Raw genomic sequence first — 23279 nt, forward strand, 5'->3', positions numbered from 1 at the left:
CCTAATTTTACCGTAAGATAGATTTAGAATTACTTTTTTATTTCGAGGATACGATTTTAAATCTCGTTATCTTTTTTTCTTCTTCATTTGATAGCTTGCGGCTGCCTATCTCGTTTAGGCTTAATATAAGAATAACATGAAGAAAATTTTATTTTATTCTATTTTATTTATTTCCTGCTTACTTATTGTCTTAATAACTAACTTTGGTTTTCTTATTAAACAAAGAAATGTTTGTTAAGTTACTTGTTTGCTTCTCTTATGTTCGTTTCCCTCGTTTAGCCTTAGTATTTTTTATAATAACGAATAATCTAATTTTTAATTTATTTTATTAGAATTATTGGTTGATAGCTAAATACCTGCTTTGTAGCACTTTATTGTAATGATATTTGGGAAACGTCATCCGAGAAACACCCCACAGACAATTTTGTTTAGTCTGTACTTACAAAAGTGTTGGCTTCGTCATTATTATTAAAATAAGTTCGAATGTACCAATCTGTATTACTTTGATCACGCTTAGTGTGCAAAGCCTTTTTTATATGGAAAATTTTATATGGAAATATAGTAAATTTTCCCCCAAAACAAAGTATTTTCATGTTTCATGTTATACATTTATTTACTGAATTGACAATTTCTGTAAGTGAAGATTGCTTAGAATTAGCCATTTTGTTAGCGAATTTCAAAGCTTTCGGTTGAAACTTCAGTCTTTCATTTCTACTCAACTATCCAATTGATTTTTTTTCTTTGTAACTATAACACTTTTTTCTTGAAGGTGTTCTACAGGCTAATTTTCTTTATCTTTCAAGTTAGTGCATGTTTTTTTTTTAAAAAAAATTTTAGTTACATCAAGAAAGCATTAAAATTTGAATAAATTTTTAAGATTTTGTGGTGGAATAATGATATGACACATTTTACTGTAAATGATTGGGAGTGTGAGACTCCCAATCATTTACAGTTTTTGAGTTATATGCACCGTGAGGGTGCATATAACTCAAAATTGACAATTTCAGAGTTGTGTCACTAATGTTCTCAGCAAGCGATATTTATAAAAAGAACATTTCTATCTGGTCTAATATCGGTTTTAAAAAAAAAAAGCCTCTAAAATTATCTAAATGTTTTGAAAGATGAGTCTTAGAATCATTATTTACTTCCACGGAATACCTCTAAAACTAATGTTAGGTTTGACTGGTTTTATTCATATACGACACATAGATGATCTGCCCAGGGGGAATTTCCTGGGAGGATCTTTTTGGTAAAACGGCCCCTATTTGAGGGTCACTAACGTGAAGAAAACCCGGAAAATCCGAAATGGTCAGCCCGTTGGCGATGTACGAATCCACAATCAACTACTAGCGTTCAGTGGTTTTATCAGGCCGGATGGCCGAGAGGTCAAGGTGGCAGCCTACCGCTCTGGGGGTCCCGGGATCGAATCCGTACGGGTCAAGGAATCCCCAGGAATTTTTCGAGGGGTGGTCCGTTCGGATATGTCGGGCCCCGCCCTCACCACCCGGTCGCCCCATTGTTGGCCTGGCCGAACCCATAACGGGCCTGCTATAAGAGGCTTTCTTAGTGTCCACAGGGCGGAAAGAGTATTTAAAAAAAGTGGTTTTATCCACTCGGCCATAGGTGGGCGCTGACGTTAAATAACATCTAAATCTATTAAACATGTAAGAACACTGCATAAAAAGTTATTTACAAGATCTCTTTAACCGCATTTATCATCATAAATGTTTTAAAAACAACGTTTTGAAGTTCGAATTGAATTTTTTTTTTTTTTGTGTGTGTGTGCGTGTGTGTGTGTGAATGGGTGGGCTTAAGCTCCTGTAGCCCTCCTCTCGTATTCGCCACTGGCAACGTATATCCATTTTGTTAAAATACATCAAACAGCCTAGTCTTGAATTAAGATCTGCAAAATATTAGATCCGAATGTTTTATGGTTTCCGAGATTTAAAGATTACTCTTCTTCGTGTGCGTACTTACAAATGGTCAACTTTGTTCTCCTATTGTGCATCATAATAGCAAGCATACATTTTTAAATTTAGTGACTTAGGACAACTTTTTAGCTGTAAGTTCAGCTGTGTTAGTCACATTTTTCAGCACAACATAACTTTTCCATAAATTAGGGATAAAAATCGATCAGTTACAACTGGAATCAATAGAGATTGAGGCGCATGTATTCAGCCCAAAATGTGAACGACGGACGGACGAGCGCCGCCATCTGGCAATTCTATACGGTCGAAAATGGCGTTTGCTACGTCTAGAATGGCGAGTAGACGATCGGCTTAAACTTATTCATTTTTTTGTGTTTGTGGTTAAAATTATAACCTATTTTATTAAAATAATGATTATTTAAGCATTTACGAATAATACTGTAAAGAAATAGACGATTTTAATCCAGAAATTATTTAAATATTCAATTTTTTAGCAAGTGATGTGGAAGTGCCTATAGAATTTACATATATTTGTCTTCATAATAGTTTATCTTAAGGTAGATTTGTTCTTCCACGGCATCTTCTACCATCAACAGCGTTTGTAAATTTTCTAAAAATTAATTTTCCGAGCTGCTTTCGAATTTACATAAGCCACTACTTCCCTCGACAAAAGAATGAGGTAGTCGTATCGTCCGATCGTACGGTAGGAGACACGACGCTAATTAAAAATAATTATTTAGTGTTATTAAACATCCTATAAATACTTTTAAACAGTTTAATTCGTTTATTTACCTTTGCCGGTAACTCTCGATGTTAAATGTAACCGCCATTTTTTTCAACAAATTTCCCGTGAGTCAACGCGCGACGTTCGCTGAGTCACGTGATGTTGTGAACGAGCGCAGCTAGTCTTACTTGGACTTAAAACGTCAAACGTGTACTTCTGCTTGCCGTACAAGTTTAACGTTTGTACTTGCGCCTCAACCTCTCTAATAACTTACCATACATAACTCCTAAAGCAAGCATACATATCCTGTTTTGGTTTGCCTGTTAATGGCAAACTAAAACAGGATATGCACTTCTTACTTTAGCCTATAACAGTAAAGTATAAAGTAAGAAATCTTGATTTTTCCTTCCGACTTGAAAAGATATGCTTTAAGTAAAGATTTTAATTACTTTTATAATATCAACATCTTTGATTCATTCTAAAATTCAAAAAGACGAAGTATTTATAAGTTTCGAGTTCGTAGTTTAGTTGAAATCATATTAGTACTTAAGTTACTATCTAAATATATAAAATTACTTGTCCTGACTGACTGACTGACTGACTGATTGACTGATTCATCATTTCATCATTGCCAACCGCTGAACCTAAAGAGGTGAAATTTGGTACAGTTAGGATACGTCATGAAAACGCACACTAAGAAGGGATTTTTGGAAATTCACCCACGAGGGAGAGGAAGAGCATTAAGGCTTAACATGAAGAACGGCTTCTACTGCTTGTACTATTTTAGATGCGATTTTTTGTTTTCAACTACGTTTAGTCTTCATTGAGTTATTAAATTGATAACATTTCGGACATTGTTATAAATATTTTTATATATTTCGATTTTTTAACCAAATGTTCGAACCGTTTTAAATTCGAATTTGTTATTGCATATTGGTTCGATTATAGAGTGATTATAAACGTTCCAGAAAATTGATCAAATTGAAAACAGTTCGTTTGATTCTCAGCAATTCTCATCATTCTCGGCGGTAGGTGTTATATAACAATTACTATGGTTGTTGAATTACTGAATATAAATGGTGTTTGCTTGCAAAATCCGCGCGGGCCAAGTCACGGGTAACAGCTAGTCTTTTATATTAAAAATAACTATCAATTAGTCTTTATGATTTGATACAATGTGGCATATAAAACAGTCCGCACCAAACTTCTGAGAAAATGTTTTATTTTACAGTTCAAATTATTTATACATGATATTTTTAAAATTTGGTTTAAAAGATTTAAATATAGAGCAAAAATAATCTTATGATTATAAAATTTGTTTTTCTCCCATTCATTCACAGCTGTAATTTAATACTTTGTTTTTAGTGCATTTAACAAATTATCGTAATAGTTTCAAAGAAAACCAATTACTTTAATATTATTTTAAAATATATAATAAATGTACGCAATTTCAAGTAATTATTAATAAAATCGTTTAAATCATAATTTGTCAATCTTTATCATTAAAAATTTTGTGAGTATGTACTGCACATTCCTAATTTAAAACATATTTCAAATTATTAAAAATAAATTGAATATTTTATATGAATATGATTTATTTTTCTAAACAATATATTTTATTTTATAGATATTATTTTAAAAAAGATATAACAATGTTATATTTTTAGAGTGAGTCACTATAAGAATTTTATCTATGTAGTGTTTAGGGTTTTCCAATATTCTCTAATTTATTATTCATTAAAACTTAAGAAAAATCAAAAGTAAACCGTGATAGACACCAGAAAGAACATTCGATTTTATTTATTAAATTACCCACAAAATACAATACTGGATACCGAGGCTTAAAGGCCTCGGCTTACTGCTCTAAGGGAGCTGGAATCGAATCTTGGCAACCAGGAATTTTTCATGATGGTCTGTCCCGGATATTTCGAGGCCCCTCCCTCGCCACCTCGACTGTACTTATTTGGGGTTGGCTGAACCCAAAATGGCCTTGATAAAAAGGCCCCTTCAGTGTTCACAGGGAGGAAAGAGAGAAAAAAGTAAGTAAATATATTATATAAATAATTGATCGCAATAAGATATTTAGCAACTCAGTTTATGGGGATCAATATTATAAATGATCATAATTCTATGTGCAACAGATTAAAAAGGTCACCCACCATAACATAAATTGCAATATTTTATAGAAAGAATATTATTGTTTATTGTTATACTAAATTCGTGTAAACATAGGCCTAATTTTAATTGAAAAGAAATCGTTTACATTTCGACAGAGAAATGTTTTGCAGAATTTCAGCATAATTTTCGTAATTTTTAAATTTCATCGAAATTTGAAAGACGAGGAAGATTTAGTAGATGCGGAAGAACACACTTCCAACTTTAAATTAATGAAAAGATTTCTAATGAAAATAATACTATACATTTAGTAATTAACCCTTCGTGAGTCGAACGGGTCTGACATACCCGGCGCGAACTTTAGTTACAATTTTTTAATATTGAATATTTTTCAAAAAATCTGAAAAAATTAATATTCTTCTAACTTTCTTTAACTAATCAATTACCCAAAAATGCAATTAAGGTAAAATTAATATATTAATTGCATTTTTAAATGATTGATTAGTTATTTTTTATATAACTTATATAATTGATTGTATTAAACGATCTATTTATGTCACATTTCCTGACAGTCATAAGACTACGGTAACAAACCGCAATTTTAGCTCCACAAATTTTATGCAATGTCTTGTGTATATATATATATTGAAAATTTTTGTATTTTAAATTTATTTTTAATCTCTAATATTGTAAGTATATTATTCGTAATCAAATCTCTATGATTACATTTTAAGAATTAAAATAACACTCTTTGAATTTGTTTCAGAATGATTTCATTTTTCCTCAATATAGTCTAAAATCGAGAAAATATTAGAAAGTAGAACTAAATTACTTATATCAATTTTTTAATAGTGTGTAAAGCAAAAAAATGTAAAAAAGTATTAATCATGCTAGAGAGAATGATAATACAAGACGTAATGAAATTAAAAGTTTTAAATGATAGCAAATATTTAAGAAAATATATTGTTACAGTATTTGCATTTATTATATATTTTATTAATTGATATTGATATTAGAGAAAGGCAAAAGCCTTCTCAGAGGTTCAGGCTACAAGGGAAGGGAATGGAGAAAGAAAACTACAAATTAAAGCGAGAAACACTAGGAGCAATTTGGTCGGATATGGAGTAGGGACAGGAACATGAGCATCCACCAGCTAACAATATGGAAGAAATTAGAAAATATATATATAATATTTCTATTTTATATTTCTTATATATTATAAATTATAAATTATTAAAAATAACTGAACAAAATAATATACTTTTCAGCAATTGTTCATATTGAAGTAGCGTAATCAAGAAGTGGATTTATTTACAAAGGCTCGAGCTTCCTTTCTTTTGTGAATAAATAAATGAGAAGAATCAAATAAGTACAGGAAAAATATTCGAATATGCAAGGCTGGGCACGTTTTGCTGCCAACGTGACGAATACAATTCTAATTTCAAATCACCCGCTAGCGTGCGACATGTCAGACAAAATCAATAGACTTTTCCATAAGGAAAGCGTTATCCTTAAAGCATTGCTTTCCTCCTCACAGGAAACACATATAAACATACATAAACCTCTATCCATGGAGATTTAGAAATTACAAAATTTTTGAAATAACTAGGTACATATTAAAAGTAAAATCTTTAAAAAGAAACTAAGAGACAACGGCCGTAATCGTGGCGACAGCTTTCGGTTTTTGGGCCGAACCACATTTTCTCTCCTTACTACGGTCCTGATGTGACAAACGCACTTACACTATACACGTATATACATTATCTAGGAGTTTAGTCTTCCTGTGCAAAGCTAGTGGCTACATTCACAGTGGTAACAGGGATGAATATAGGTTTGCACGTTCGAATTCAGCCTTTCTAATAACGGTTCTAGTTGCGCTACTGTTTTATATAATAATAAAACTAGATATTTCACAAAAATAACTTACGAAATTTATTAAAAAAAAGTGAGTAAATCTATTGAAATAATGTGATATAGAGCCACTAAACATAATTAATGGTAATAAACTATATTTATAGTATTATTTTTCAGTTAAAAATAGTATTTTTGAAATTACTAACTTACCAATTAATTAATTTAAAATAATAATAATATTTTTATTATAATTGTTCTGTTTTATGGGAAATATCGATTATATTTGGTTTTATCGATTCGAGATACACAAAGAAATAAAAATGATCAACTATTATTAAACAGAATAAAACAATCTTTATTTTTAAAATAAAATTGTGAAAATAAACACTTTTCATTCAAATATTTTAAAAAATTAAGAGTTTTTAATATCTTAAGCTTATTTTTCAATATTCGAATAGAAGAAAAATGAAAGATCATTAAAACTATATGGTAAAAAACAGTAAAGTACGCAAGATAATAAGATTACCGTAATTGTAATAAAATAAGTTATATTAATATCGTTAAAATATTAATTTATTATTTCATTACTATATTAATTTGTTATTCTGTGTAAATACATACTACAATGGAGTTCCCATAGAAACCGAACAAACAGATTGATGATGTCATAATCGCTGATACTGATCGATGTCGATATCTTGAAGGAACAAAAGCAAAATGTTTAGAAAATAAAAATAATGATAAAATATCAACAATATGTTAATTTCAAAAGGAACTATAAATTAGTTTTTCAAGTAAGTTAAATTTTATTTGAGTTTCTTTGATAAATTTAAAATTTTTCTAGGTAGAAACATTCCTTAAGCGCTGTTAATTAAAAAATATATGTGTTATTTTCAGATATTTATTAAAAAGCAAAAACAAATTGACATTATTCAGAATTATTAATTATGTTTGAAAAGGTTTCTTCGTGCTTTTGATTGCTAAAAACTTTTTTTTTTTTGTAAGTTAAACAAATATTACATGAATAACTTCGAATGAATTATTCGTGTGATTGATTGAATTTTTCTAATTTATTTTTATTCTAATCTATTAAATCAGGGTTTAGGAAATATTTTTAAAAAATTAAACAATTATATTTTCATAATATTTTTGTTTCAGAACGAGAATATTAATTTCTAAATTCATGTGGGCAGATCCTTTGCCCGGAAGTACAGGTAATCAGTCACAGCCGATTAATCAACAACCTCGACATCGTGACAGTATAAAATCAATTGATGATATCTCGGATCACCAAGACGTATCTGGTAGGTTCTATTTTTTTCTGACCTATTTGCAATAAACTTATCATATACAGAAATCATTTAACAATTATTTCTTTTCACTCAAATTCTAATTTCACATAACATTTCGTGGGCTACTTGTTTAATTATTTACTCATAATATTTGATGTGTGAAATAAAAATTGTTGGATAAAAATTTGGTTATTTTGAGTATTTTTTTTACCTTAAACTGCAGAATGTATATATTACATGAAATAACGTATAAGTCTGTGTGTTTATTTGTTTATCTCTAAACAAATACTTCATCATCATCATCATCATACACCATTCACGAATTTAGGTCATGTTGACCCGTTTCGGTCTCAGCTAGACAGGATCCAGGAGTCGTTTTTGTGGACGTCCAGGTCGCCGTCGTCCTCGTGGTTGATACTGTAAAACTGCGTGAGGTATTCTACCCGGCGACATTCGAGATACATGTTCAAGCCATTTTTCTCTATATGTGGAGAGTTTTTCAATTAATGGTCTCATGTGGAGTTCCTCCAAAATATCCTCACTTCGACGATGATCCAGGAGCGTATATCCAGCAGTTCGGCACATAAACCTCATTTCGGCTGCCTGTAATCTTTTGATATCTTTCTTCTTTAGAACCCAGATTTCACTACCGTACAGGAGAGTTGGAACAGTCAGAGTTTTATATAATTTCAGTCTGTAGTGTTTTTGTACAAGGTGTGGTTTTAGAGTATTATTTATTATTCCTAATATTTGTAGAAATTTTGTGAGCTTATTATTTATGTCATTCTCACTTTCATAAGAAATATTGCATCCTAGATAAAGGAAATTATTAACTTGCTCTAAAGTTGTATTATCAACTACGATTTTGCAGCGTATTGGCTCTGTGCCTCTAAATGCCATTACTTTGGTTTTAGCAGTTGAAATTTTCATGCCGTATCCTTTTGAAATTTTATTTAAGGTAAATAAACCCTTTTTGTGAATTATCTTCAGAGTTAGCAATAATTATCTGATCATCAGCAAATAGCATGAAATTGAATTTTATGTTGTTTGGAAGCTGAATTCCTAATGTATATTCTTCCTGCCATTGATGTATTATGTCATCTATATAGATGTTAAAAAGTGTTGGTGACAGTGGACATCCTTGTCTTACTCCTTGATTTATTCTTCTATATTCTGAAGTGGCATTGTTGAACTTAAGTTGTATGGTATTATTTTCATAAATATTGCATATATTTTGAAGTAAAATATTTGGTATGTTTCTGTTTTGTAGTATGTCAAAAAGTTTGGGTCTTTTTATCATGTCAAAAGCTTTGGTATAATCTATGAAAGCTAAATGTGTATTCAGATTAAATTTTCTTCGTTTCTCCAGTAATAATTTAATGGAGAAAGCTGAGTCTATACAAGATCTTGGAATATCAAAACGGATTCCGAGGAGATCTCGGAATCCGTTTTGATATTCCAAAAGAAATTTTTCACCTTCTTGTTTTAATCGTTCATTTAGAATTCTAGCATAGATTTTATAACAGGTATTTAACAGGCTAATGCCTCTGTAGTTATCTAATTTTCGTCTATCTCCTTTTTTGTGAATAGGCAGTATAATACTCTTCTTCCATTCAAGTGGTATACAGACTTGTTCATATATATTATTGAAGAATGTTAATAATCTCTTGTGGAATTTATCACCAGCATATTTGTATAACTCTCCATTTATGCCATCATCTCTCCATTTTTTGTTTTGGTTAAACTTTCAAGCAATTCTTCCTTTGATAATTCAGTTCTATTTTGATTGTTGCTTTCAAAAATCTTGTTAGTATATGTAGGATCTGTCCAAAGTGTTTGATAATAATTAAGAAACTGGTCGTTTGTCACACCACAATTAATCTTTATGGGTTCTTTAATTTCTTGATTCATAAATTTTAATATTTTGAAGGCATTTGGTCTTATTTTGTAAAGATCTGATTCTAGTTGTGAAATAAATTTTGTCCATGATTCTCGTTGTCTTTTTCTTATTTCTCTTTTTGCAATTGCTCTGCAGCGTTTGTATTCTATTGCATCTTCAGCTTTTTTGGTACTTAAAAATTTTTTGTATGCTGTGTTTTTCTGTAATATTAGTTGTTTGATTTCATTGTCCCATATTTTCAATTTCTTTCTTCTACAGGAATTGACTTTTACTGTGCCCAGAGACTCATCGGCTGCTGTTTTTATTATTGTTTTGATATTTTCCCATTCATTTTCTATATCTTTGTCTTCTGAGAAACAAATACTTTTGTGTAATAATTGAAGGGCTAAGTGGATAAACTGCATATCCCATGAAACTACAAGAAATTAGTTACTAAATGAGTGAATTTGTGAATCATCAATCCATCTTGTATGAAATTTTTACGGTTCAGTTACATTCCTTACAGGTTATACAGTATATCCACATTAATAAAACGCTGTACTGTACATTAAAATGCTAGCTAGGGAATTGAAATACAAATTTTTCTTTTCTTGAAAAATTCCTAATGTGGGATATGCCATTTTTCCATTCAGCTCCTCGATTCATATCAACTCAAAAATTACTTTGGTGCTAGCCTAAAAGAACAATTTAGCCAGAACTTAATGTAATATCCATTTTTAATCATTTTAGAACTCTTCTGACATAAAATATTTCGGCTATGGAATATAAAAGCATAATTATTTTTTAATTGCAGATAGTGCTGTTCAATGGATGCCACTACCCTCAACGACTATGCAATGCCCTCCTGGTTTACAGTACTTGATATCACTTGATGAACTGATATTAGATAGACAAGAAGAAGTATTAGATAGTAAAATATCATATATTTAAGCTCAATAGTTAATTTATTAGTTTATTTTAATACAAACTAAGCCATTTTTTTTGTTACAGTTATGTCTGGTTTAGAGGGAAATTACAGATATATAGTAAAAAATAGATTTGGAGAACTCATATATGCAGCTGCGGAAAGTAAATATTTATTTAATATTTCTTCTGTATAAATATAATTAATTTATTATGAATATTTTTAATTTATTATTTTAGCGGCTACTCCATTCAAAAGACAATGTTTAGGAACGTGTAGAGAATTTCATCTTAAAATAATAGACAGTAGTGGACAAGAAGTGATACATGTACATCGGCCATGTCGATGTAACTGCTGGTGTTTCCCTTGGAACAGCCAGGTTAACTAGTTGTTTCTAATACTGTAAAGTAATAAACAAAGTGAATTTAAAATAATTAATATTTGCTAGATTATAGAGGTAGAAGCTCCAGTGGGAACCATTATAGGCAGAGTGACGGAAGATTGGAATTTCTGTACTCCAAAATATCGGATAACAGATCCAGAGGGGACATGCGAATTGACGGTCAAAGGCCCATTTTGTACATGTTCACTGTGTGGCGACGCTGTATTTCATGTAAGAATATATTTTAATAATTCATTTCATTAGTTTTAATTATTATAATTCTGGATTTCTTTAGCTTCTGGATAAAGATGGAATTACACATGTTGGAAAAATTACTAAACACTGGACAGAAGTTAATCCAGATCTATTTAAAGATACAGATAATTTTGGTATAAGCTTTCCGATTTCTACGTCTCCGGAGATGAAAGCTGTTCTGATAGCCAGCGTTTTTTTAATAGTAAGAAATCTATAGCTTATGTTATTTATATATTATTTATTAAATTTAGTAATCTAATAAACATTTATGAATCTCACTTCCGCCTGGTCTGTGAAATAGCTGTTTCAATTGAAAATATCTCCTATTTCCCGGATCTCTGAAGGAATAAGAATGATTCCTATAGATTACCATCAATTTACTCTTTTTAGAAAGATCATTAAATCACTAATAAGTCAAATTATGCATAAAGAATAAAGTAAAAAATATGACGAACTATATTTACCATATTACACCAGAACTTGAGTTATGGTTTTGACCATAGTTCATTCTGCCTCTGGCCACCAGATATCAGCATTATATAGAAACAAATTTATCAAACCTTTACTTTTTCGACTCTGTTATATATAACAGAGGGAAAGTATGGTCAAAAAATACCCCTCAAAATTTTTACATTTTTGAACACAGGGAACCTTGAAACGTCGAGAAATGCATAAAATTCGGTGGTTTTTCTGTATGTATAGATGTTAATGTGTCTATCTGGGGGAAAGCACGATTTTGTTCACCTTCTTTGAAGCTTATTAGATTGATGCTATTAAATTTTGGTGGTTAAAGGTCGACGGAGTGGGGAGATAAACGAGGGTCGTGTGTCATATCTCGAGTAGGGTCGGATTACTTGAGTATAGGGAAGGTGACGACTTCACTCGTTATTAGCATTTACAATTTTGTATAAAACCCACCCTTAGCCTCAAAATTAAGTTTTTGCTATTTTATAATAATAAAAATATAAAAAGTTTTTAAAATAAAATGTCATGACAGATCGCGCCACCAAAATATTAAATATGCCTGGAAAGTTAAGCAACTCATTGCTGGATTTTTTTAAAAAACTTCTACAGAAAAGTTCTGTTTTTTTTGTGCAGTTACAGACTAACAGTTAATAGGATTTAATTAATTAATAATTAAAGATCAATTTTCTATTTAATTACTATAGAAAAGTTTGAAAGAAAAAGGTCCACTCTGAACGGATTCGAATCAGACGGAGTGCTAAATATTAGGCCTATTCCAGCAGTTTAAGCTTAAGTTTGGCTAATAACTTGGGTTTTAGTTACATAATGTATACGTATATTCTTAACATTTCTATGACACACCATTCATGTTAAGTGTTATAACCAATGCTGGTAACAAAACCTGTTTTCAGCAAACCGTGTTTTGTTACCAGCAATCCTCCCACTCTAAGAAATCTGGATAATGCTAGGAATTTTTTATTGGTGGTCTGTTCCGGATATACAGGTCCGCGGCTGCCCCATTATTAGTCTTGTCAAACCCACGATGGGCTGAAAAAACGGTCTTCTTGGTGCCCACAGGGCAGAAAGTCTAATATATATGTACTGTACAATAAGCAAATTTATTAATTAAAAATTTCTGACATATCCAAAGCAGTTTTATATTTTGATTTGTTTAAGTTTTAGTACCGATTTTTGAATTGTTATTATTAAAAAAAAATTGAAAATTTATTAATAATAATAAACATTTTAATATTATAACAATATTTTCTTGTAAATATAAAATTTATAAATTCATTTTTTATTATTTTTTTAGGATTTTATGTTTTTTGAGAATACGGTAAAAAGTCAAAGAAGAGGGAAATAATATATATACAATAATATTTTAAAATAAAGGTTGTAATAATGAAAATTTAAACTTGTGCACAAGAAATGGGACATTGAAGTAGAATAAAATAAATTTTTTTATTATTTTAATCTAAGGTTTTAGTTTTTTGTATTTATTTACATATAATAAATATTAAGAACACAGATATTTCTAATATTAAAAAAAATATTTTAAACATCGAACAATAAATATAAAATATTAAAATTTCGATTAATTTATTTTCTGTCCTTTGTATTTGTTATTTTCATTTGTTGTACTTGAATTAAAATAAGAAAATAAGTGATTAGTGAATTTAGAATCTGAAAATAAAATTAAGTGTTAATTAATAAAATTATTTTTAAATTTTAAAAGGTTATATTTTAAATTAATAAAAGTATAATTACATTAAAGACACTTCCTCTGTTAACAACATATATATCCAAACAGCTGATACCAATTTTTGGCCCACTCAATCGCTTCAAAAATATTTGTAACTAAAAAAATTTGCAGTTAATTATAAAGTTATACAAGGAATTATTTTAAAACTTTTTCCATAAAAACTTACTTTTAACTTCAAATCGTGAGATAATTCCTTTGAATTTAGTTGAATTATTGTTTTATAAGGATTATGAGCCTGTATTAAAAAAATACATATGTATTATTACTTAAAGTATCTAAATAGTAAACTTCTGGAAATCATTAAGATAAACATTAATTTCATATTAAAAATAAACTTTACCTCATCAATTATAAATGATGCAATTAGTGACGTAATTATTAAACTAAGAAGTCCAAATATTGTCCAATTAAAAAGCATAACGTTAATATAAATGTCAGTTTTGATAAAAAGAATTGGATAAGCCGACGTACATATATAAAAAATCGAACAACCAATAGTAGCAAAAATTAAGCTGGAAAAACAACTATCGACTATTAAAACCATTTCAGTTAAAAAATAATGCCTGATTTGTAACGGTTTTAAGCCATTTTTTATTTTTATCTTATGCTTTTTAAATTCCATTATTTCTTCATGAAGATATTTAAACTTTAATCTGATGGCCACGCAGATATAAATAAAAAAGCCTAATGACATCGATAATACGATTACACTAAAGGCAAGTCTTACTAAGAAAATAACTAAGAGGAAAAAAACCGTCATTACATGTGTTTTTGAACCGTAAAATAAAGATACCATTTTTTGTGAAAAAACTAGTAAAATATTTAAAATCGAAACTATAAATGTAATTACACAGATTCTACTAAAAATATAATTTTGCCAGTACTGAAGATCATTTTCCAATTCTTTCTCGTATGTTGCAGACTTAGTAATTTTCCACAATTGAATGAATTTCCGCATCATTTTTTTATATCTCTTACTATTATATATTAATATACACCAGCTAACATTTAAGAAAAAGGATAAATCCTCACATAACCTGTGCTTTATACCCTCATTAAAAGCAACTAGAGTTCCAAAAGTTAACTGATTTATCAGATCCATAGGAAGAAGCAACAATACACCATCCATTAGCATACTGATAAACATTCCGTAAAGGCATAAATTTCCATAAAATTTCCAGAAAGAACTCTTCCAATTACTTTCTATATATTCTTCAAATAGTTCTAAACCACAAAATTTAGCTACATAAGCAAAAGGTTTCGAGATACAATGAAAACACGACATCTTCGTAATGACTTTACCTAAATATGTTTAAGATATTATCGATTAATGATCGGTTATGTAATGTTTAATTGCACGAATTTACCACGTATTTTTATATAATTATAGCGATCTATAACATGACACAGTATCATTATTCTACATTTATTTCACGATAAAATGTGTATTCTATATAATTTTTTTAATTGTGATAACAAGCCTGAGTTGTTTCTAACTTCAGAAAGACCTTGAAAATAAGCAAAGGAAAAAAAAGAACGAAATAAATTACATTACTAAGCTATGATATCAAGAATTTTAAAGCTAATTTCTTTTTTTTACAACTTACATAACATTTTAACTAAATTTAGTAGAAAATATAAGTTATTATTAACAGAGAAAATGAAAGGACAGTATACTTGAGAAATAGCGGAAGATATTAAATTAATAAATGAACGGAGTATTAATTACTACAGACTACAGAATATTAAATAAAAAATAACAAATTTAATTAATCTTAATTTTAATTATATATTAATTACGTTAATGTGTATATATATATATATATATATATATTAAATTCTGAAATTTAAAAGTGAAAAATAACGAAGTTCGAACGGTTTTACAATTTTTTGCGATTCATTCAGTCTGAAAGAAATACTTAGTATGAAAACATATCACCCTTTTAATAACACGTAATCAGCAGAAACTAGTGCTGATTGGCTAGACAATATCATTTGTAAAATGACATTGAGAGCATCCCGTTGAAAGTGAACATATTCATTCAATGTAGGTAAAAAGTAGCACTTGGTAAGTACTTAAAAGTTTAATTCTGCATAATATAATCAGAAAATGTAAATTTTTATTTAAATTATTCAAATTTTTCATTTTTTTTATCATTAAACCAAAAATATAATTTCTATTTCTACTGATTTCTTATTGTTATCGCTTGCAGTAAAGAGATAAAGAGTCCATTAAACTTAAATAAATTTAAATGCATTTATTTATAGATTAATGTTGTAGAATTTATATAAAAGCATAATTTTTTATAACTTTTTTCAAGATAGTAATAATAATAGCATTAATGCATTATGTCATTTATGTTTAATTAGAGTTGTGTGTGTTTTAATTGATTTCTTTAATAGATAGATGCATGAAATAAAAATTTAAACATGCAAAAGTAAGTGAGATATTTATCGATGTAATTTGTTACTATTTAAATTATGTAGTTTATATAAACTGCTCTCATAATTTTCTTCCACCCACATCAATTAAGTGCCAGTCGCCTTCGCCATTTTGTTTAAGTTTTGAATTTCAAATCGTTTTTTCTGCTACCAGAATTAACAAGGTCAAAATATAGAATTACCAAATGAATTTGAATTATTTCTAATTACATAATATTCTTATATTTATCAAGTACTAAATATAACAAAGTAAACATATTAAATGACACGTTGATCAAAAATAATTTCTAGATTTTTTTTACGTTATATGCAGTGCTTTAATGCGATTAAACGACCTTCTCTATTTAGTTTATGAAGGAACCATCTGTTGAACATAGCTAAATACTGATTCAAACGCAGCTTGCATTTTATACAAGCTAAGACATGAGTCACCCTCGATATAGTGTTTACAAACAGAATATTTTAATTTCTTTTCCTATTTGATTAAGGGATTATCAATTTTTGAGGCAATTAATTTGTATTGAACGAAGCTGTTTCGAGTGAATAATTTTAAGTTTTTTATAAGTTTTAAACAAATATACATTAAATTAATTATTAAGAAATGGTTATTTCGTCTTAATATTATTAAAAACCCGAAAAAATTGTGTTTTCTTTATCATGCAAGTCAGATTAACATGAGAGAATCTTGGTTTACTAATGTTTCCACGCTTAAAAAAATTAAATTATTTATTTATATATACATATACCATGTTAAAAATATTATTATTTTTTATATCTTACTCTTATTAAAGTTCATTAGTGTCATAAAAATATTTTAAAATTTTATTTTCTAACATAATCTAAGTTGTAAAAACGAAAATTTTTTTGCTATTTTTTTAATTCACTGAATAGTTAATAAATTTTTATATGTAAATTTTTTTTAAAAAAATTATATATATAATTGCATAAATAATTAAATTAATTTTCACTTGATAATATACAAAAATTATCAATTTTTGTAGTATTTTAATCTTAATATTAAACTTAATCAGTTATATAGTGAATTGAATTAATTTTTAAGTAAGGAAATTGCAAGTTTCGTTAAGGATCATGTCTGAAAAACAGAAAAATGCATTAAATAATTCTAGCAAAAATGGAGTTTCGATTCCATTAACTCCTCCAGAAAATGAGGAGATTCCATTTGCTGATGATGACGTTAGTAATGAGGAAATAGTCAAAGGTAAATTTTTAATTATTTTTAATATTTTATAAAAGGAATTAAACTGAACAAAGTAGGAAGACTTCACTTTCTTCCTTTTACTATTTTTAATAAAGGCGTTGTAGGAGAATGGATGCCAGCACCTACTTCACCTATTGATTGTCCTCCTGGATTGGAATATCTGTGTACACTCGATAAACTTTTCGTAGAACAGGAAGTTCAACTTTTAGAAGGTTAAGAAATTATAATAAATCCTTTTAAATAATTATAAAATATAAATACAGTTTAAATAATTTCATTTATTTATTTATCAGCCTTGACTGGATTCGAAACGGCAAATAAATACTCAATAAAGAATGAATTAGGACAAATTGTTTATTATGCTGTTGAAGGTGACTGAACATATTCTTATTCTGGAATTTAATTATAAAATTTCTATAAATTTAAATGCTTAAAGAAATGTGTGATTTATAAAATTATATAGGCCTATTTATATAAATTATTTAAAATAATTTAAACTTTAATTTCTCACAAGGTTTATGTCAACATAGGATATTTTATTAAATATATTTCAGAGACGGATTGTTTGACTCGAAATTTATGTGGACCAATTCGTCCGTTCGAAATGAAACTTTTAAATAGTTCTGCCAATGAAATTATATCTCTTAGTCGTCCATTACGTTGCATGACTTGTTGGTGCCCATGTTTTCTTCAAGTAAACAATTATTTCTTTTAGTTCTAAGAAAATTTAAATAATAAAATTAATTCGTTTATAATGTTATTTTAGGAATTAGAGGTTATGGCTCCACCAGGAACAAAAATTGGCTTAATAAAACAAGATTGGAGCATAATGAGGACAAAATTTTCCATACAAAATCATGAAGGAGAGAAAATGTTAAGTATACTTGGTCCCTGTTGCAATTGTAAATGCTGTAATTGTTGCTGCGATGTAAATTTTAAGGTGAGCATCAAGATTATAGTAACTTGAAGTGAAATGGATCAAGCTAAGCTTTTAGCATCATATTTTAAAGAGGTTATTTTTAATTTTTGTTTTGTCCTTACGTGCCACTGCTCAGTTGAAGTTTCTAGCAGATAAGAAAGAAAATACTTGGCGAAATTCGCTTCCGGTTTCGTAGAAAATTTTTTTGTGTGAGTGTGTCTGTGCATGAGCAACGACAACACATAATACTTCATAAGTTTTTTATCAGCACTAGCAATAAATTGAAATATCACGCTTATGATTGCAAGTAAAAATACAGACCTGTTATTAAGCAAAAGTAGGTTGGGCTTTTGACAATGTTATGCTGTGGTAGGTCTAGTATGGAGGTAGTCAATAACTAAAAATACCTTTTACAATTTTTTAAAGGTTTTTGTAATTTTAAAAACGCTTTTATCGTACTGCATTGTGCATGGAATGATGAGGTAAAATGGGTCATTAGAATTTATGAAATTTTATCTACAGAAGCTGTATGAATACGATAATAGAAATAATGACCATCTGCTATCATGATCTTTTTATTTTAACATGTAATTTTATACTGTAAATGCATTAAAACAGTTTTTTAAAGCAAGAACAGAGTTAGTCTAATATTATGGCTTTAGTACAAGGTCTCAAATTATATCAAAAGAGGCAAGACCTAACCCAAAATCCGAGCTGGTCAGGTAGTCAGTAGGAGTAACTAGATAGGGACCGGGGTCTTGGTTTCCTATAAGGCTAAACAGATTTAAGAAATTTCCGAAAATTTCTGATAATAAAATAAACGTAAAAATTTCAGAGGCTAGTTCAGAGGAAGCAGAACCCTACGGCCACTTAGATGGTAAAGAACGGGGCTCTTATTTTCATTTTTTTTCCCTTCTGCTTTGTGAGACTTTTTTTATACCCATTATGCAAAAATGCTTTTGAATTGTTCTAATTTAAACTATTTTAATGTATTGAATTTGTTTATGATTAGTTCCATTATTATAATTGAAAAGTATACTACCCATTTTACTTCATATGAAAATTGAAATGACTCATTTCACTCCTACATTGGGGTAAAATGGATCGTTAGATAATATATTGAAATGTCTATATTATCACTCCCAATAAACTTAGGTGTTTGCGAATTATGGTCTTTCAATCGCTAGTTGTGATAATTTTTTACAGTGCAATTCATTTAATTTCCTCTGTTATAGTTCTTTTTACAATAAGTGATTTTGCTGAAACTGATCCATTTCACCCCCATTTATTATATACATAGAATTTCACGATTCGTTTTCTTTTTTAACATTTAAATACATATACAGGTATATGACATAGAAGGAAATAATGTAGGTAAAATATCAAAGAAATGGTCAAATTTAGCCAAAGAAGCTTTTACAAATGCTGACGTGTTTGGCATTTCTTTTCCTAAAGATCTTGATGTTACTATAAAAGCTGTTGTTTTGGGTGCTTGTTTCTTAATCGTAAGTTTAATTTATAAAAATGAACAAACTTTATGATAAAAATATATTATAATAATATTAATATAATTATTTTATCTTTGAAGGACTTTATGTTCTTTGAACGATCTCCAGAAGTAAAAGAAGTAAAACAATAATTGATCTCACGTTTTACAATATTGAAGATAATGCTCTCGTTTGTTCTACTCAATATTTTGCTTAGCTTTTTTTTTAAGAAAAAATTATATTTTTATCCATTAATAATAATGTTATTTTGTTGATTTATTTTGGTACTTTTTAAATGTATATCTTTATCGTATATAAAATAAACATACTTGAGTTTTATATAATTAAATTATTAATATATCAAAACAGTAAAAAATACTTAATGCATGGAAGATTTTCTTAAGTATTTTTGAAATATATTATATTACCATTGCTAAAATTATGTTATGTATATTAAAAGACGAATATGTTATATATATACAAAAACGGCAGTACTCCAATTGAACTACTGAATGCTCGCTTCTCAGTAAACAGGAACAATTGAAGTAATGAACGAAATAAGCAAAATTTTAATTTTTCTGACTAAGTTTTCAGTTGATATACTGTAAATAAAATTAATTTTACTCATTATTATCCATTAGATGATGACATCTATTTATCGCGAAAATTTTGACTTAGCAATAAAATTTTTTTCATTAGGCTAAATTTACATAATTCTAATGTAAGATAAAATCGAGTTAGTTTTGATCAAATGCATTAAAATTTTCTTTAACATTAAACATAAATTTCTATAACTCTTTTATAAGAAAATTAGTTTTATATTTACTCAAAGAAAATACGAATTTTTTTTCATTTCTAAGAACGAAAGTAGTAATGTTTGTATTTACTTAGCTGTAAGAAAGCATGACATCCACTAAAAATCTCACATGGTTCGAATAAAAGACGATATCTGTATTATAATATTTATAACTTAATATATTCTATACTCTATTAGATCATTGCTATTCAAGTTATGTCTTTTATAAACACAGTAAATGTTGTTAATCAGAATTAATTGAGAAAGGAGTGTCTTAACGAATTAATGAATTGCTGGAATCCGGAAGTTTCCACTATACTGTACAAAACTGTACGGTCTATTGTCTGTACTTGTATAAAATTCTGAACTTAATGAAGTTAAATTACATTTTAAATCTACACTAACACTGTTTAAATTAATTTCAAAAATAGTTACTGATAAATAATATATAAGATAATACATTTACTATTTATAACACTAATCACTAAGTGTTAACAATTGCATAATGGAAATTCAGATTATCTGCATCCGAATTAATGGTATTTTAATATATCATGGAGTTAAATGCTACAATACTCATATTTTTATGAATAAATATGTAATTATATATACTACAAAGCTAATATATACGGTTGTGATTAGAATGTTATAGAGAAAACAAATAGGTATATGCAGAGCCGTAACTAGGGTATGGCCAATGTGGCCCCCGCCATAGGCGCCTATTTAATAAAGGCGCCAACGAGAAGATTTCAGAATAATACGTATTCGAAATTAATAACACAAAAAAACTTTTATATTTATATTTATATAGTATTTATGATCTATAATTTCTACGAACATATATTTCAAAAATAAACCGCCATTTCTATTGTTATTGAAATATATAAATTCTTTCTTTCTTTATCCTTGTCTTTTTCCATGTTTATATGGGGTCGGCGTTTCCTTCTCTAATGCGTTTCTTCCATTTTTCCCTATCAAGGGCTTCTTCTCTCTTCAGTCCTCTGTGGTTCAAGTCTTCTTTCCAACGCAACTTTGGTCTTCTTTTATTAACAATAAAATTGTTAATAAAAGGAAAGAGGAAAAGCGGATATTTCAATTATAACAAATTGAAATATATGAATATGATATTTTATCAACAATAGTTTACTTCCGAGAACCTCTTTGCAGTAAATACCCCACGTATTTATCTATATTGTTACGATAGGTTCGGTGTTTACATTGCATATGCATTGCACTATTAATGACCAAGACCAAGAGGCCAAGTATCGTATTTAAGTCCAAAAATCCAAAACGAATTAATTTTTTTACTAGCATCGAAACAAAATTATGAATAATATAATGACAACAAAACATTTTAACATAATAATTGATAGTATGCCAGATTATCAGATATGTCAAAATTGAAAATGAAATGGTAACTATCGAAGAGAGATTTGTTGATTTTGTACTATCAAAATGTAAAACGGGACAAGGACTTGCGATTGAAGTTTTGGATAAGTTAAAAAATGATGGTTTAGATTTTAAAAACATAAGAGGACAAGGATACGATAACGGAGCAAACATGGCCGGAATATATTGATATAATGGCATGCACGCGCATATAGCACGATTAAATGATCTTGCCAAATTTGTTCCTTGTGCCATGTATTCACTTAATTTAATTTGAGTGCACGCAGTAAACATGACCGTGGAGATGGTTTCATTTTTTTGAAATAATCCAGAAATTGTTTAATTTTTTGCTTCTACCCGAAGATGGGAAAAAATTACAACACTTAAAGGACATAACGACACGAGATGGTGCTTTAAATCACGTTCAGTAAATAAAAGTTGTATAGATTACTCCCCATGGAATTTCGAGACTTTTAGTATATATCTGAACTCAGGGAGCCGAGACGAGTTCAACGGTACCCTCGTAGAATGCATTGTTAAAGGCAAGAAATCGTAAATATGACAACTTTCTTATTTTTCGTCTCGGTCCAAAAGGAGGGTATCGTTGAACTTGTCTCGGTTCCCTGAGTTCAGATTGTAAAGGAGTCAGTGTCCGATCATTAATTCTTGTTTTGGGGCGTTATTTTTATTTTGTTCTTTTCTTTTTCTTGGTTCCTTTTTTTGTTGTTACGGACAAACTCCCAAGCACCAATGACCAAAAGAACAAAAAAAACGAAAATTTTTAACTTAGTTTGCATTGTTGCCCGATCCTGGAACATCATCCTATGTAAATTAGACAGTGCGGAGCTACACTGGATGAACAATTAAAAGCGGAACAGCCAGGACCAAAAGGAGAGAGAGCTTCAGGTGACCAAGGTGGTAAACGTCAGTGATAAGTTCGAGGAAATTGTGTTTGGCTGTACACTATTTATAGCTTGAGGAGGAGATAAAACGTTTTCTTTATTATGAGAAAGCTGTACAAGATTTTGATATTGTCTGTGGTTTGTGGAAATTATTAGTTTTAAATAAAGTCCTGGTCTGGTACTTTCCTCATTATTATGTAACCTATTGTTGTTTCCGAAAACGGTGAGTTACAAGATATATACTCAAAGTTTCGAAATTCCATGGGGAGTTCTATACAACAGCCGTAAGTGATTTAAAATATCAAATTAACGAAGTTATAGAAGTCCTTAAAGAAATATCGGAATATTCTTCATTTGGAGATGGTGTCGCTACAGCTAGAATTATTATTGGACATATTGAATCATACAATTTTATTTTCATGTTAATTATGTGGAAAAATATTTTAGCCAAAATAAATGTTGTAAATAACCAATTACAGAATAAATCACAAGACATTTTTCGCTTTTCTGAATTATTAAATGGATTAGTATCTTTTTTTTCAAC

At 28.9% G+C, this 23279-nt stretch overlaps 3 protein-coding genes across 5 annotated transcripts; 2 read left to right on the top strand and 1 right to left on the bottom strand.

Annotated features, from left to right (window-relative positions):
* Positions 1 to 7033: 7033 nt before the first annotated feature.
* Positions 7034 to 13265, top strand: LOC136968363 (phospholipid scramblase 1-like). Of its 2 annotated transcripts, none has more exons than XM_067262378.1 (9): positions 7034 to 7415; positions 7519 to 7625; positions 7786 to 7925; positions 10607 to 10723; positions 10804 to 10881; positions 10957 to 11096; positions 11166 to 11330; positions 11395 to 11556; positions 13132 to 13265. In XM_067262378.1, the coding sequence occupies exons 3-9, from the start codon at positions 7805 to 7807 to the stop codon at positions 13180 to 13182; spliced, it is 834 nt and encodes a 277-aa protein (XP_067118479.1). In that variant the 5' UTR covers positions 7034 to 7415; positions 7519 to 7625; positions 7786 to 7804; the 3' UTR covers positions 13183 to 13265. The 2 variants fall into 2 exon arrangements, with proteins under 2 accessions (XP_067118479.1, XP_067118478.1); XM_067262377.1 differs by lacking the exon at positions 7519 to 7625 and having other exon boundaries at positions 7034 to 7125; positions 7262 to 7415; positions 7780 to 7925.
* A 153-nt stretch (positions 13266 to 13418) lies between these two features.
* On the bottom strand, positions 13419 to 14923 carry LOC136968371 (gustatory receptor family protein 3-like). Its single transcript, XM_067262386.1, has 4 exons — positions 13922 to 14923; positions 13748 to 13816; positions 13587 to 13676; positions 13419 to 13502 (listed from the first exon to the last, which is right to left on the bottom strand). The coding sequence occupies exons 1-4, from the start codon at positions 14864 to 14866 to the stop codon at positions 13419 to 13421; spliced, it is 1188 nt and encodes a 395-aa protein (XP_067118487.1). The 5' UTR covers positions 14867 to 14923.
* A 598-nt stretch (positions 14924 to 15521) lies between these two features.
* On the top strand, positions 15522 to 19872 carry LOC136968362 (phospholipid scramblase 1-like). 2 transcript variants are annotated; one of them, XM_067262375.1, is made up of 8 exons: positions 15522 to 15649; positions 17088 to 17242; positions 17338 to 17454; positions 17536 to 17613; positions 17797 to 17936; positions 18009 to 18182; positions 19508 to 19666; positions 19750 to 19872. In XM_067262375.1, exons 2-8 carry the CDS (start codon positions 17113 to 17115, stop codon positions 19798 to 19800), a joined length of 849 nt encoding a protein of 282 aa, XP_067118476.1. In that variant the 5' UTR covers positions 15522 to 15649; positions 17088 to 17112; the 3' UTR covers positions 19801 to 19872. The 2 variants fall into 2 exon arrangements, with proteins under 2 accessions (XP_067118476.1, XP_067118477.1); XM_067262376.1 differs by having other exon boundaries at positions 15595 to 15649; positions 17084 to 17242.
* Positions 19873 to 23279: the final 3407 nt, after the last annotated feature.

The sequence above is a fragment of the Centruroides vittatus genome, unplaced genomic scaffold (genome assembly GCF_030686945.1).
Source record: "Centruroides vittatus isolate TY-2023 unplaced genomic scaffold, ASM3068694v2 contig_1450, whole genome shotgun sequence".
Classification (NCBI taxonomy): Eukaryota; Metazoa; Arthropoda; class Arachnida; order Scorpiones; family Buthidae; genus Centruroides; species Centruroides vittatus.